At 41.9% G+C, this 17,646-nt stretch overlaps 1 protein-coding gene across 1 annotated transcript; it reads left to right on the top strand.

Moving 5' to 3' along the window:
• Nucleotides 1–4,721: 4,721 nt before the first annotated feature.
• LOC134202653 (uncharacterized) lies at nt 4,722–6,491 on the top strand. The gene is given in 4 exon segments (XM_062677679.1): nt 4,722–5,261; nt 5,329–5,636; nt 5,966–6,095; nt 6,098–6,491. Coding segments are annotated over 4 exon segments (1,332 nt in total). The 5' UTR covers nt 4,722–4,735; the 3' UTR covers nt 6,466–6,491.
• Nucleotides 6,492–17,646: the final 11,155 nt, after the last annotated feature.

The raw sequence follows: 17,646 nt of genomic DNA, 5'->3' as shown, positions 1-17,646 counted from the left end.
GAGATGGGTTCATGAATGGAGTTTTTACGGGAAGTGGTGGTGAAAGTGCTGGAGCTGGTGATGGGAACAGGAATGGAGTTGTGACGGGAAAAAGCGGTACAAGTGGCACGGTTGCAATTTCAAATCGGAGAGCAGGGAGTGGCAAGAATGCTAGAGGCGTGGCGAATCAAAAAGGCGTGACAGGCAGAAGCGGTATATTGAGTGGAAGAAGCAAAAAAGACGACGCCGCAGTTTCGGGAAGAAGAACTGGAAGTGCTATGGCTGGAAATGTAAACACAGTTGTTACGGGAAGTGACGGTAGAATAGCTGCGGTTGTATGTTCAAATGATGAAGCAACCGATAAAACTGCCGAAAGTAGCACCGTAAACAAAGGTGGCCCAGGAAAAGGTTTGTCTGGATCCAGGAAAAGATCGTTCAGAAGCATCGCGGAAAGCTGTATGGCCCTCGAAGACGGATTTTTGGTGTGCAAAATAAACGAAAAGTTCGAGTGCGCGTATAAACAAAAACCGCAGAGGCTGGATTGCGGGAATTTTATAAGGCATCTTCGAGCAGAGCATACGGAGCTCGCTCGCGCGCGTGGGTTGTTTAAAGACGATGAGAGTGGACATAAGGTAGATGCCAAAAGGCGGCGGGTAACTAAAGTTCCCGTCGCAATCGACCATCAAACCCTAGTGGAGGCCATAGTAAGGATGACAGGAGTTGAAGACGTTCCTGTACATAAGTTTGAATTAAAGGGATTCAAAATGCTGCTTGATCCATTAAGTGATGCTTTGGGGATGAAATTAAACACCGAAAACATAATGAAGCACCTGGCAGTCTGTGCAGACCATGTCAAAATGAGAATTCGCGAGGAAGTGAGAGGCAAATTGCTTTTCCCTTAAAATTGATTCTGCCTCCCGCTATGGAAGACACATTTTGGGCATCAATGTGCAGTTGTGGAATGGTGAAGACGTAGTAATTCACACCCTCGGTAAGTATGATTTATTCAATGAAAGCTTGTGATTCGATTTTATTCATGTGTGTAAGTGTTGTGTATGTGTGTGGGGGTGTGTGTGTGTGTGTGTGTGTGTGTGTGTGTGTGTGTGTGTGTGTGTGTGTGTGTGTGTGTGTGTGTGTGTGTGTGTGTGTGTGTGTGTGTGTGTGTGTGTTACGGCTGTGCGCCGATTAAACATTTTCCGGCGGTGGCGCGATAGATAATTTTTAATCAGCGGCATCACGCCGTTGGTGATCGGTGGCGGGGCGCGGTGGCATGGGTTGGCGTGGACTGATTTCAAACGTCAAAATTATCTGGAATTTCTGCAAAGTTCGTTGAGAAGTTCATCAAGGAATTCGTTTGGATATTCCTCTGGAAATTCCTTCGAATATTCCTCCAGGAACTTCTCCCGGAGTTCCTCTAGCAATTCCTCCGGAAGTTCTTTCAGGAGTTTCTCTATTAGCTCCTCCGGAAAGTCCTCCACAAGTTCCTCCAGGAGTTCCTTCGGAAGTTGCTCCAGGAGTTCCTTCGGTAGTTCCTTCAGGAGTTCCTCCGGAAGTTTCTTCAGGAGTTCCTCCGGAAGTTTCTCCAGGAATTCCTCCGGAAGATTCTCCAGGAGTTCCTTCGGAAGTATCTCCAGGCATTCCTTCAGAAGTTCCACTATAAATTCCTCTGGAAGTTTTTCCAAGGTGTCCTCCGGAAGTTCCTCCAGGGATTCCTTCAGGGATTTCTCCGGAAGTTCTTCCAGGGATTCCTCTTTAAGTTTCTTCAGGGATTCCTCAGGAAGTTTTTCCAGGAATTCCTCAGGAAGCTTCTCCAGAAGATCCTACAGATGTTCTACCACGAATTCCTCCGGAAGTTTTTTTTAGGAATTCCTCCAGAAGGTCCTCCAGGAATTCCTTCGAAAGTTCCTCCAGGAATTCCTCCGAAAGTTCCTCCAGAAATTCCTTCAAAAACTCCTCCGGTAGCTACACCAGAAATTGACTTTTCCCGTCAAAAATTTGTATTAAATCAATGAATTATAATATTCATATTCAATGGCTATATACATTCCAACTGGAACTTGGCCTGCTTTTCAACTTAATATTTTATTAGCATTTCCTCTACATACTAAGTAACACGCAGTTAGTATTACAACCACTCTAGATGGCCCTATTCACCACTAAAAGTATTGAAGCTAAGTGAACAAGAACTAAACAGCCTAAACTAATTCAATAAGCACCGCTTTTAAAATGAGATGATTGTTTTGGCATGTTTTGTTCCGTTATTGTCAGTTTATTTTTTGTTGATCGAGCTTTATAAAGTTCGGCACAAGATACATTGATATACAAAGAATGTTCAGGTCAGATTTGACCATAATTGATTTCAGATAAATTTGGAAAATAAAAAAAATCTGCCAAAACCGTAATTTCTTGTGAAGTAATAAATTATGCAACTTTGTTGTAATTATTGATCACAAGACAAATTTGTGTAGAGATTAAGGAATTAGACAATGCAGCTCCGGTTTTAAACAAAGCTTTTGTAAAACAATTATTTGAATTCGTATTAAGAACCAAATAATACAAAACCTAACATGGTTGCAACATTATTTGACCGTACTGGAATTTCAGCAAAAATCTTCTAGAATATTTACTTCTCCGAGAATTCCTGCAGAAATTCATTATTCGTGTGCAGATTCATCCCAGCAATTCCTGTGGTTAATCTTCCGGGAATTCTCACTGAAATTTTCTCGGAAATGTTTGCAGAAATCCAACTGCTGCACTCTACAATTGTACAAAAGCGAAGGACTTTTTATGTAACTTCAAGTATTTTTTTAAAAAACAACCTGCGGAAAATCTTCAGAGCCAACTTGCGGAAATCTCTTCATAAATTCTTGCGAAAATCGTTTTAGAAATTGTCGCAGAAATTGATGATAAAATTGAATACCATCGGTGTTATCCGTAATCGTAAATATATCGTAAAAAACCTTCAGAAATAACTTTTGAGAGTCATCTTCTAATTTTATGTTTCAAGCGGAAGCACTTATTAAAATGAGGCATCTGCATTAAATCAAAAAACATTTTTGTGTTTTCAATTTATATTCGTTCTAGATGAATATTTTGAAAGCAATATAAAATGGCTCAACACTTTTAAAGAATTCCTGACGAAAAAACTTTTGAAAAATGATATATCATGATAAGTGGTTCATCGTAAAAGAAAAAAATCAATCAGAAACTTTCAAATGTCTCGGAATTACAAAGAAATTGACAAGGTGAAAATGGGTGTTAATGTCCTTCAATAGACATGTTTTGTGATGTTTCAGAATGGATTAAAAATGGCAACAAGTGGCGTCCCTCTCCTCATAACATTTGTTTAAAGAATGCTTAAGAGTATAATACATGCGTTTGGCTTGGACATATCCGAAAAATAATGTTAGTAGCCTTCAACCGTAAGTTTTGTTCTCAGCAACATTGGCTAATGAAAATAAAGCCCGTCAAGAAAGTCATAAAACTAATTTACAAACAAACGTCCTCATATCTAGCATTTCATTTATTGAATTTTCTAAATAAATCTAAACTAAATCCGCGCGAAACCTTAAAATCGTTAAGCAAATCCGCGCCAAATCCGCGAAATTCGCGAAATCCGCGTAGTCGTAACAACCCTGGTCATACTGATTTCCGAAAGTAAACTCCTAGTGTGCCACTATAAACACGTTCAACGTAGGCGATTCATTGATTCTTTGGCTTATTAAGGTTCAACTTTTCCAAAGAACCAATATTTTTTAAAAAAATTATAGGCGTCAAAAAATATGGGTTTTCTGGGAAAGTTGACCTTAAATAAGCCAAAGAATCGATTGAGCGAATAAAAATTATTGACGGGAAAGGTTAATTCATCCAAAAGTTACTCCAAGAATTCATCCTAAGTTCCTCCAGGGATTCCTCCTGAAGCTCCTCCTTACTAGCCGAGAGGAAGGTTAAGTGACCCACGCTGGCGCTGCGCACTGAGCTGCCGACTATTGCCTCTGGCCTCCTAGGCGGAGACCTGAACAACCCACCTCTTGCGAAGGGATTGTCGCCTACACTACTACCACTAGTTGAAGAATTGTCTTGGTTTTCCATTTTGATCCCACGAGTTGCTCGGGAAAAGAGGTCCACCACGCCAGAGCCCAGCATGACGTGGTAAGGGACAATTTCTGTGGGGGGTGCCCAGGTACCCCACAGGCTCCGTTAAAGGCCTAGCTTATTATTTCACCCCCCTGGCCATGCATCACCTCGGCATGGGTCGCTTGACGCCTTGGGATTAGGGGTTAGGGACGATGGTCCCGGTCTAACTCGCAGTGGCCATGGGGAGGGGTCGTCAAGCCCTTGGACAAAGTCCCTGCTGCCCCGCATGTGTGTGTGTGTGTATGTGTGTGTGTGTGTGTGTGTATATGTGTATGTGTGTGTGTTTTGTGTGTGTGTGTGTGTGTGATAGAAGTATCTTTTGAATTTCTCAGGATTTTCCAGGATTTTTTTTCTTGGGATTTTCCACTACAATATTCAAGGAAAGATCTTTGGAATACCCAAGCAAACATCACGATGAGCTAAATAAAAAAGTGTCAATAGCCTGAAAATTATAGAAGAAGATAATTAACTCTGATATGACAGGAATAGGACCGGTTCTTGGGCTACTCTTCTTGAAATACTCATCTCTTGTCGTCGTAGCACTACATTTTCAGACTTTTTTTGTTGATATAAAATTAATAAAGGGTTTATGTTTTCATTTGTTCTTTTCAAAACAGCAATGCTTGAGTTAAATGAGCGGCAGACTGCCAAATTCATCATGCAAAAAATAGAAGAAGTGCTGATTGATTTTGATATCGCATTTGAACAAGTGTTCACGGTAACGTGCGACAACGGGGCGAATATGCTGGCAGCAATCAAAGAGCTGGACAAGCATGTCCAGCTCCTTAAGGCCGAAAAATTAATGCTGGATGAAGATAATGAGGATTACGGGGATAGCGATGAACTACTTTCCAACTTAATGGATGAGCTTTCGACCAAGGTGAGCCAAATCAGATGCGCGGCTCATACATTACAATTGGCGGTAACGGATGTTATCAGAAGTACAGACAGCAGAATCCGCAGCATCACCACTGTAGCAAAGCACTGCAGGAAAATTGCTTATAAACCATCATTCAACTTGAAAAATGTTCCGTTGCCTCCACTGTATGCCCATACGAGATGGGGTGGGGTTTACGACATGATTCTCAACTTTTACGAGCACGAGGAGTTTTATAAAGAACTGGGAAATCAGTTCAAAGAACTAGGTAAGTTAAACCGTTGTGATATCGACAAATCGAGAAGAATTTCAAAGAAACATGTTTTATACTCCAGATCTGTCGGAGTACTGGAGCTTCATTCACGACTATAAAAATGCGTTCGAACCAGTTCGAATCGCCACCAACGTGTTGCAAGAAAAACATGTGTCTCTGGGCGATTTTTATATCCACTGGCTTCGCTGCATGATGATGGTTAAACAACAAGCTACGAATAACCTGGCGAAGTCTTTAGCAGCTTCGTTACAAACCAGACTGCAGCAACTGAAGCAAAATTCGGTTTTCAAAGCGGCATTGTTGACGGATCCAAGATTCAATTATATATCATCATCTGTTCTAAGTCCGGATGAAAAGGAGGAAACCAGAGTAAGTATCCATTTATATTTTTCCCTGTTGGGTAACTAATCTCTACCGAAAAAACTTGCTTCCCATGCGATTTCTTTCCAATGTACTAACCATTTTCTCATAACAATTTTTCTCGGCGAATTTACATTTATCCCCCCCAGCCTGTGATAGTTAGCTACTTACATACAATTAGAGAACCACTGCATTTATTTTCTGCAATTAACCATTAATAAACAACTAGCTATTTAGTGATAATGCACTAAATTAGCCTTACTCAACTATGAATTTTAGATGTAGTGTGGTTCACCGGTGGACATAAATTTATTGTATCTAACATTTTTTTTATACAGAAATTCATCGTTGCTACATCGGAAAGGATCAAGTCATTTGACAACACACAACCACAACGGGCAAACAACGCCGATGATAAAAACACGTCTACGTCCAATTTGGATGATTTTATGACGAGTTTGTTTGGAGGTTCCTTCCAGCAACATCACAATCAACAATAGAAAACATATTTGAAAAGCAAATTAATGCTCTAGATTTGGAAACGCATCAAAACTATAAGTATAACACTTGGAAACATTGGCTTGGTCGTAAAGAGACCCATCCCGAGCTATCAGCGGTGGCTCTCGCAATTATGGCTGTTCCGGCAACACAGGTATCTGTGGAGCGAGCTTTCAGCGCTTTGGCACTGGTATTATCGCCAGCGAGAACAAAATTATCGGCTCAAAATTTGGAAAGCATTCTTTTAATTAAATTGAATGAAGGATTGTTGTCCACAACAATTGCCAATCTGTACGATTGGAAAGATTTCAAAGGTTTAAGCGCCTTAGTTGAAGGATGAAGATTTTGTAACGAACTGGTTTTGGAGACCGCTGCATTTCATTGAATTATTATATCATTATAAATGTAAAAAATAAAATAAAATAAGTGTTACTATCGAACGTACTGCTATACACACTTATTCAATTTTAAGAAAAGAAAGCCATTAAAATAAAAAGCATAAAGTACAAATGTCTCCGAAAAGGTGGAACGGCACTTTGCTTTGACATATCTCAGCTGTTTTTATTCGTTGTTAGAAATTTAAAGATTTACAGAAAAAATATTTTAAACTCTTTTTAGTGGAATGTATTCAACCGCCTAAGGCGAGTTTAGTTCAGTCCATTTAATTCCACTACGTTTTGTTATCTTTGCAGATACGTATTTTGACCTCAGCTGTGAGGTCGTCTTCAGTGTCTTGTACTTCAGTCGAGTAAAGTAGAAGACACTGAAGACGACCTCACAGTTGAGGTTGAAATACGTATTTGCAAAACTAACAAATTGTAGTGGAATTACATGGCGTGTACTACACTCCTTAAACGATAAAAGACTTGGTAATTTAGACATTTTATAATTTTAGAAATTTAGGAATCGAGGAATTCAGGAAATTAGTAATCTCGTCCGGCGTCCGCTGCAGATAGCCGAACCAATGCTACCTGTGTCCCTGCCGAACCTTTCCGTAGCCGAACGGCTGCGGTGGGCGCCTCCACTTCACACTGTCGCCGCGGATTTGGTAACCGACAAGATAGCGTCTACGGTCGACGTGTGTGTGTGTTTTTTTATGTCTTCCTAAGCGATGGAGGGGGAATCAGCTCAACAGACATCCTGGGTTGTCCAGGAAGTGCGAGGTTAGGCACCACCTCCAACAGCAAACGAGGGAGGCAGGACTACATCTCCGACCCGCTAATCCGTTTCCATTGCCGCCAAGCTTATCGTCCCTTCGGTACAACCAGAAAGAAATGCTTCAAAGGGGGGCCAGTGCATAACGCATCCTCGAGGTTAGCTGCGTGTCCTTGCAGCATCGAACATCGTGATTCGCTTTTTTAGAAGAACACCATGGTATCGTGCCAGCGCATTGCCGGCTTTCCAGGTGGCCTTACTACGCCCTATGTCCTCGGAAGGTGGGAAGGGTCGACTTCGCGCCTGCTTCCCTTTGCACGACTGGTATCAAGAATGATGATGCAGCGTGCACCCCAAATAGACCTCTCTGCGATAGGGCCTATTCGCCAGCACACAGAGGGACTTGCCGACGCGTTGCCTACGCCTGCCCCAGCCTTGACGAGGTCCCCTTTCCGTCCTCGGGCTCGGAACCCGCCCGGTTGACCGACGCCGCGAAAGCGACGATACCATGTTGTTCTTCGCGCGGCCGAGTTCGACCACAGAGCATGACCACCGGTATGACCCATGAAGCCGACTCCGATCCCTTGGACCACCTCTGCGAATCACTTGGTAACACAACAATGAGCGTCATTTCGGTGCGCTGATAGAAGAAGTCATTCAATCATTCTAAAAATGAAGACCTCCATGAGTCTGGAACTCTAGTACACTGAATTGGAGGCGTTGATACTTCCCTCGACTATCTTATCACCTTGAAAGAAGGGCGAATAAAGGAGAACACATGATGTGGTTTGACTGTTTGGTTTCATTGTACTAGAGCAAGCAGGGTACGAATGCAAAAATCGTTGCTTACATTTATACCTCACCACGGCTTGGCTTGTTAGAAGGTGTTGCTCATTGTTTATCACAGCAACGATCGCTCTTGCTCATTGTTTGACATTCATTTGAGTGAGGCAGTTCACTCATTGGCTATGAATGTAGCATAGATTGCAAAATATCAATGCTCACAATGCTCACTCACACTTCCAATGCCCACTCTTGTGTGTTCTGTTTATGATGGCTAAGTATCAGAAGTGGAGTTCCTCGTTTGAAGTTCCCATGAGATCGCTGGTGCAATTCTAGCTGCTTCGATAGGCGAGTGGTTTTATTATTATTTATTCAGCCTAAGGCCGGAGTGGCCTCTGCGGTACATAACAGTCGTCTCTGTCGACTGCTGTACGTACGTCACGCAGTCTACGGAGGGTCCGTAAATCGTTTTCCACCTGATCAATGTACCTTGACCGCTGCACTGCCGTAATCTGGAAAAGTGACGTAACAGCCATTTTACAACATGCATGTTTTCCATTTTTCTGTTAATGAGCTCGATGAGTAGTACTCGTTAACACCATTTTTGGAAAATGGCGTATACGTCACTTTTTAAGATAACGGCAGTGCACACCTCGCCTTATTGTTCCTAGAGAACCATTTTTACTCCAAGTGCTCGTTGATCCTCCACAAGCATTGTCCAGATCTCGTTCGTAAGCTTTCCTGCCACGTTGCGTCTTCGTTGTCCGCTGATATCGTTATCGGAGATCAAGTGAGCCCAAGTACACGAAATCTTCAATCACCTTGTTTTTGTCGAATAGCCGTTGTCTTCTCTTGAGCCTACTTCGTCTTCAACGTGTTAATCACTAGCATGGAAAACTAAAGTGCGATGAGCTGCAGCGAGCACCAATAGGTTGACTGCTATCGAGTGTCAGAGGTGGCATGCCCCAAATAGTCTTCCAGCTTCTACTTGGCCCCACTATCACTCTTAGTGCGAGGTGCACATAGTCGCTTGAATCAATTGATTGCCGCCTGAAATATTTCTGGGTTGAGTGCTAGGAGACCGACTAGTGCAAAGGGATTTGGTTTTAGTGAGTCGAGTGTAGTTTACTTATACTCACACTACATTGGATACGCTTGACCAATGTGCAGAATGGAGAGATTTCTGTCACCATTTTCTAAACCAATGGAAGGTCTTATGCCTTGCGTTCGTTTTTCCATAATGTCAGCGAAAATTGTGCACAAAACTGTACTCTTATCACACCGACCACAAGAAAGTTTGCCTCCATAAAAATCCATTATATGAGAACCAGAAATTTGTAGCACAAGTTCTTCAAAACAACATTTTCCGCGTTACGTAATATTTGAACAGGCCTTACATTTTTTGTTTTATTGTCCGGTGCGTACACAAACAACGTTGAAGGTCTGCCTACGCGTGAACATGCCACATACAGTTGCCCATGAGAGAAACATGTGGATTCAAGGTTTAATCCACGTACTTCCAATGTTTGGCCTTGCGATTTGTTGATGGTCATTTTTCGAACGCTAAGCGAATTGGAAATTGAATACCTTTGAATTTAAACGGCAAATCAGTTGGAATTATCGGGATTCTCGGGATTAGCACTTTTTCACCTTTAAATTTTTCTTTGAGCAACGTTGGCTATTGTCGACGATAATGTTATTTCCTCGTACTTTCATAGTAATTGTTTTGCCATTGTTCTCGAGGGATCGGCGACGATATTGTGGGTATCCATCGTCTCCGGAGATAGTGTCTGCGAGTAATGGACGTGGATATCGTTTCTGGCAAATATTTCCAACCATGCATGGAGACTCTGGATTGTATTGTACAAATAGACCGTGGAACATATTTGTTGTAACAATTTCAAACAATTCGGCGTAAGTTTCTGAATCGGAAATCTCCGCGCTTATCTTCTTCTTCTTACTGGCATTACATCCCCACACTGGGACAGAGCCGCCTCGCAGCTTAGTGTTCATTAAGCACTTCCACAGTTATTAACTGCGAGGTTTCTAAGCCAAGTTACCATTTCTGCATTTGTATATCATGAGGCTAACACGATGATACTTTTATGCCCAGGGAAGTCGAGACAATTTCCACTTCGAAAATTGCCTAGACCGGCACCGGGAATCGAACCCAGCCACCCTCAGCATGGTCTTGCTTTGTAGCCGCGCGGCTAAGGAGGGCCCCAATCTCCGCGCTTATGATATCATCAATTCGATCAGGACGTATTTTATCTACCAACCATATTAGTTTGTGTGAATGAGACAGACCTCTTTTTTGCCATTCTATGGAGCACATCCAACATCTAACGTGACCAAACACATTTTTCTTAGTAATGAAATCCATAAGAAATTTTTGCTTGGAAGGGTGTTTTTCGACTGGATGGGCTTTTGCCGAAATACTTGTGCTGCGATATCATGCCGATCACTCGATGTCTGACCAGGTATCAAGAGCTGAGAAATTTCCTTCCACTTCGGGTTGCAAGTGAAGGTTACAAAAAGATCTGGACGTCCGTAATTTCTTACGTAGGTCATGGCGTTTTGAGCACAATCGTTCATGTAACGTGGACTGCCGACAAATGTGGATGGAAGAATTGTTAAACGTCCTATGTTGGTCACATTCCCATCTGAATTCATAGCATCTCGCAAATGTATGTACTCTTCAGACCGCAATTTTAATTGATTGAACCGTATGAAATTCAATCGTTCAGTCTCTATTTTGACATACATATCGACCGCATACTGTTGGAACAACCGACGATATCGCAGTAAATGGTTATCAACATTCTCCCTAATCATCAAACGGTATGCATAGAAATTCATTGTACTAACTTTTTTGCTGACTTCTACTCCTAAAAAAAAGTATTCAATAATCAAAGTTTAAATAAACTCTTTTCAAAGTTAGTAACCTGTCGAAGGATTTATCATGCTGATTTGAAAGTGGTATCCATCTTCTCCATGGCAGAACATGAGTGTATATTGCATTGCGTCGTATGATCTATGGGTCTCATAAACACATTGCAGCTGACCATCATTGCGTCGCTGAAGAACTATGTCACGGGATTCAACATGTTCACCAACGATGATGACAGCGATTTCATCAACTGTGGGGGAGTTGAATTGTCGCTCGTGACTTCCACTTGGTCGTTTGTCCACTCTGATGATAATTTTATGGTCATCAGAAGGCATGATTTCCAATGCCGTCTTGAATAACCGCACCAATGCATGTGTACGTGCAAAAGTTCTTGCAGTTCTCCAAAGATTTGGCGGTTTATGGCACGGTTGATTGTACAACGCTGATCAATTTCGGTATCGGAATTTCCGACGAAATAAATTTGAAGAAATTTGTGATCTTCATTCAGCGGCGCCGACAGCAATGATCCGGTACGATGATGAATTTGACCTTGAATCTATATGGAAATCTATGTGGAAAGTTCAAGATATATGATTATCTTTAATTCAAAAAAATACCTTAAATGTAGGATTAAATCACCGTTCCTGAACAATATTCGCACCGAATAACGTCATTTGGAAACAACAATTGTATTTGTGAACATTTTAAAAAAAATGTCTTGCTTCTGGCGAGTCGTTGTGGAGCAAAGAATATAGTCGTTCTGGAGGTGGAGTAACAATCAAATTTTAAAATGAATAAAAAGTGTTATTTTTTTTTTCCATAGTCTTCTCACAACATAAGGTTGAGCCATGTCCGTGTGAGAGAAATTCTATTAGAAATGGTTTAATTTATAGATAAAAATATGATCAAAAAAAAAAAAAACTCGTGCGAAATGCATAAAAAATCGATTCATCAATAATGTTTAATTTCGGTTTTAAAAGTTTACCAGTTATATCATAACATTCTTCTTTGTGAAAAGATGAACAAAACGAATATAGAACCGTTCGAATCGGTCTACCCATTCCCGATTGATGCGCGGTCGTACAAACACCAACTTTGTTTTATATATATAGAAGATATCGCAAAAATGACAATTATGATGCGCGTGCATCACTTAAACACACTCCACATACTTTGTAGTACATATTCTAAGTATTTAGTTTCAATCAAGCAAACAAAAAAAAAATTAAATCTTGTATGAATTTTTTTCCGGGTTTGGCAACATCCCCATTTTGGCAACAATAAAATCCGGTCGTGTTGCCAAAATCGGGAAGGGACTGTAGTCTCCACAGTATGAACCCTGAAGGTTATTTTTGTTCAATCCTACATCTGTTTATATTAAAACTTAATCCTAACTGCCCCGAAACCTCTATCACCACGCCGATGCCCCCACCACAGCCGCCGCATGTCACCTAAGGGTGATGTCCATCCCACCGCATTGACGACCTCTAGAAGTATCCACCGATAGAACAATTATATCGAACTATGCACCAGCCGATAATAGTAAGACAGAAACTAGCATAATGCAAATGTCCATCAGGAGCTGAAAACCCCCGCCAACACCACGCCAGTATCGCAGGACACAGCATCGATCGCCAAAACTATCTGAGTCAAATAAGCTCTACTAACACACGTTAGGCAAGCACCTCATGACAGTCGCGGGCAAACTGTTTTATTAACAGTCCATACGAAAAAAACGAAGAATCTCTTCGAGTAATGTAGGCTGTCTTTATGACGACGAATGAGTGTCAAAGCGGACAAGACAACACTTACGACGAACAGCCCATCCAACTCACTACATCCACAGCGCTACAATGTTAAACTAGCTGCTGTGATGCCGAAAGTTTGGCAACAGCGTTAATTCATATATACGTGCATGTCGTCGCCACGACACTTCGGGCGAATGAGAAGTAACAGCATGGAGCGATTGATGCCATGCAAAGCGACAGTAGGCGGTTTTCCAAAATGACTGCAGCAGAAAGGCTGTACATTTGGAAAGCCTGGTGGCATGTTCACGCGTAGGCAGACCTTCAACGTTGTTTGTGTACGCACCGGACAATAAAACAAAAAATGTAAGGCCTGTTCAAATATTACGTAACGCGGAAAATGTTGTTTTGAAGAACTTGTGCTACAAATTTCTGGTTCTCATATAATGGATTTTTATGGAGGCAAACTTTCTTGTGGTCGGTGTGATAAGAGTACAGTTTTGTGCACAATTTTCGCTGACATTATGGAAAAAACGAACGCAAGGCATAAGACCTTCCATTGGTTTAGAAAATGGTGACAGAAATCTCTCCATTCTGCACATTGGTCAAGCGTATCCAATGTAGTGTGAGTATAAGTAAACTACACTCGACTCACTAAAACCAAATCCCTTTGCACTAGTCGGTCTCCTAGCACTCAACCCAGAAATATTTCAGGCGGCAATCAATTGATTCAAGCGACTATGTGCACCTCGCACTAAGAGTGATAGTGTGGCCAAGTAGAAGCTGGAAGACTATTTGGGGCATGCCACCTCTGACACTCGATAGCAGTCAACCTATTGGTGCTCGCTGCAGCTCATCGCACTTTAGTTCTCCATGCTAGTGATTAACACGTTGAAGACGAAGTAGGCTCAAGAGAAGACAACGGCTATTTGACAAAAACAAGGTGATTGAAGATTTCGTGTACTTGGGCTCACTTGATCTCCGATAACGATATCAGCGGACAACGAAGACGCAACGTGGCAGGAAAGCTTACGAACGAGATCTGGACAATGCTTGTGGAGGATCAACGAGCACTTGGAGTAAAAATGGTTCTCTAGGAACAATAAGGCGAGGTGTGCACTGCCGTTATCTTAAAAAGTGACGTATACGCCATTTTCCAAAAATGGTGTTAACGAGTACTACTCATCGAGCTCATTAACAGAAAAATGGAAAACATGCATGTTGTAAAATGGCTGTTACGTCACTTTTCCAGATTACGGCAGTGCAGCGGTCAAGGTACATTGATCAGGTGGAAAACGATTTACGGACCCTCCGTAGACTGCGTGACGTACGTACAGCAGTCGACAGAGACGACTGTTATGTACCGCAGAGGCCACTCCGGCCTTAGGCTGAATAAATAATAATAAAACCACTCGCCTATCGAAGCAGCTAGAATTGCACCAGCGATCTCATGGGAACTTCAAACGAGGTACTCCACTTCTGATACTTAGCCATCATAAACAGAACACACAAGAGTGGGCATTGGAAGTGTGAGTGAGCATTGTGAGCATTGATATTTTGCAATCTATGCTACATTCATAGCCAATGAGTGAACTGCCTCACTCAAATGAATGTCAAACAATGAGCAAGAGCGATCGTTGCTGTGATAAACAATGAGCAACACCTTCTAACAAGCCAAGCCGTGGTGAGGTATAAATGTAAGCAACGATTTTTGCATTCGTACCCTACTTGCTCTAGTACAATGAAACCAAACAGTCAAACCACATCATGTGTTCTCCTTTATTCGCCCTTCTTTCAAGGTGATAAGATAGTCGAGGGAAGTATCAACGCCTCCAATTCAGTGTACTAGAGTTCCAGACTCATGGAGGTCTTCATTTTTAGAATGATTGAATGACTTCTTCTATCAGCGCATCGAAATGACGCTCATTGTTGTGTTACCAAGTGATTCGCAGAGGTGGTCCAAGGGATCGGAGTCGGCTTCATGGGTCATACCGGTGGTCATGCTCTGTGGTCGAACTCGGCCGCGCGAAGAACAACATGGTATCGTCGCTTTCGCGGCGTCGGTCAACCGGGCGGGTTGTCAAGGCTGGGGCAGGCGTAGGCCTCGCGTCCGCAAGTCCCTATGTGTGCTGGCGAATAGGCCCTATCGCAGAAAGGTCAAGCCTTTGGGGTGCACGCGGCATCATCATTTTTGATACCAGTCGTGCAAGGGAAGCAGGCGCGAAGTCGACCCTTCCCACCTTCCGAGGACATAGGGCGTAGTAAGGCCACCTGGAAAGCCGGCAATGCGCTGGCACGATACCATGGTGTTCTTCTAAAAAAGCGAGTCACGATGTTCGATGCTGCAAGGACACGCAGCTAACCTCGAGGATGCGTTATGCACTGGCCCCCCTTTGAAGCATTTCTTTCTGGTTGTACCGAAGGGACGATAAGCTTGGCGGCAATGGAAACGGATTAGCGGGTCGGAGATGTAGTCCTGCCTCCCTCGTTTGCTGTTGGAGGTGGTGCCTAACCCCGCACTTCCTGGACAACCCAGGATGTCTGTTGAGCTGATTCCCCCTCCATCGCTTAGGAAGAAATAAAAAAAACACACACACACGTCGACCGTAGACGCTATCTTGTCGGTTACCAAATCCGCGGCGACAGTGTGAAGTGGAGGCGCCCACCGCAGCCGTTCGGCTACGGAAAGGTTCGGCAGGGACACAGGTAGCATTGGTTCGGCTATCTGCAGCGGACGCCGGACGCGATTACTAATTTCCTGAATTCCTCGATTCCTAAATTTCTAAAATTATAAAATGTCTAAATTACAAAGTCTTTTATCGTTTAAGGCGAGTGTAGTACACTCCATTTAATTCCACTACGATTTGTTATTTTTGCAAATACGTATTTCAACCTCAACTGTGAGGTCGTCTTCAGTGTCTTGTACTTGACTCGACTGAAGTACAAGACACTGAAGACGACCTCACAGCTGAGGTCAAAATACGTATCTGCAAAGATAACAAAACGTAGTGGAATTAAATGGACTGAACTAAACTCGCCTTAGGCGGTTGAATACATTCCACTAAAAAGAGTTTAAAATATTTTTTCTGTAAATCTTTAAATTTCTAACAACGAATAAAAACAGCTGAGATATGTCAAAGCAAAGTGCCGTTCCACCTTTTCGGAGACATTTGTACTTTATGCTTTTTATTTTAATGGCTTTCTTTTCTTAAAATTGAATAAGTGTGTATAGCAGTACGTTCGATAGTAACAGTATACTTATTTTATTTTATTTTTGCCTTTCTCGTATACTAAGTATACGGAAAGGCTATAGAACTGCTCCAAAACCGAACTTTTTATAGAAGGCTCGGAGACCCATAGTGTTATATACCAATCGACTCAGCTCGACGAATTGAGGTGATGTCTGTATGTGTGTATGTATGTGTGTGTGTGTGTGTATGTGTACAAAATGTGAGACACGTTTTTGGGAATTTAGCATCATCCGATTTGCTCGCAACAAGTTGCATTCGACGCGGAATACAGTCCCATTGGTTCCTATTCAAAATTAGATCGATCGAACTTTGCGTATCGGAGTTATGGCCAAAAAACTGTTTTAACGTGCAAAAAAAAGCAAAACGCTCTACTCTGGATTCGAACTCGTGACCTCTGAAACGGGAAGCGGTTACTACACCACTGTACCATCGATACACATAAGATGTGAGAAGATACGTACAAATATAAATCATCGAATTGGGCATATATTCATTGCCTCTATAAGCAACAGAATTCATCCTGCTAGGGTATCGTTTCCTATACTGGAAGTATTAATGGATTGAGAAAAGAAAATATTAATTTTTCTCGTTGGTTATTAAAATATACAGTTTCAATACATTAACTTAGAACAAGATGCCGTGGTGAGTATAAGCCGTTTGGCAGCGCAGTATCATTACTTGACACTTTACCGGTCGCTACTAAACGCGTTGCTAAAACAGTAGCGCAGCTGACAGGTGATCAAATTTGGTAGCGCGATAAACAGCTCTGCTATTTGATGAACTATTAAACGTCACCGGTACGGAATGCAGCCACCAAAATGATAACCGAAAATAGCGACCGGTGCGAAAAAGAGTGACTAAACTAAAATGACAGAGCAGCGAGGGTGATCAAAACACTCGCACCTAGTAATGATGCTCTAATATATAAACTATTAAAACCGCTTGGATACGCTGTTCATTTATTGGAGATAAAAGTAGATTCACTATGATGCGAGGAAATCAATGCAAAACTTTTTGGATAGGATATCCGTTCATTAATTAAAAATCATCTTCTCTGCTAAACGTTAGACATAACTTTTCTCATGCCTTTTTGCTATCAAGCGCTAAGAAAAGCACAAATACCCTATATAACAGCCTGTAAATAATCCTCATGTAGCAATTTCAAAAAGCATCGTGCTTTGTTCAACACGTTCAACGCTCTCCCGTACGAATGCGCCTAAAAGAAGGAATGGCAATGTGCCGTCGCGCAGTGGTGGTCCCCCATACAAATGCTCGACTAAACCTACGATTGCGCTTAAAATTTAGCAACAGTAATCTTGTAACGCTGAATTCATTTTGAAATATAAATAGTTCCGACATATGCTATGCTATCCAAAGACTTACGGAAGCCCATGACTTAGGATCTGCAGCCACAGTAGCGTCTTAATTCTAACCTTGAAACAGTAAATTTTCCGCTTTGGTGCAGCAAAGCGCAATTCGCCAAACTAACCACTGTTAAGTAGACAAAATATATATTTCAATGCGTGATATCAGTTCTTTCCGAATCTTTCCCGATAAAAAATTTAGTCAAATTTAATTTTCCCATACATATATGTTTAGGAGATACTTTACTGCATCAACTTGAGCCAAGTCACCAAAAATTAAATTTACCAACTACAATTAACAAATTGAGGAATTATCCTTGACTAAATGTGCAA

This window comes from Armigeres subalbatus, unplaced genomic scaffold, assembly GCF_024139115.2.
Source record: "Armigeres subalbatus isolate Guangzhou_Male unplaced genomic scaffold, GZ_Asu_2 Contig1315, whole genome shotgun sequence".
NCBI lineage: Eukaryota > Metazoa > Arthropoda > Insecta > Diptera > Culicidae > Armigeres > Armigeres subalbatus.
Note: the sequence above shows the minus strand (reverse complement) of the source record. Positions and strands in the feature narration are given on the sequence as shown.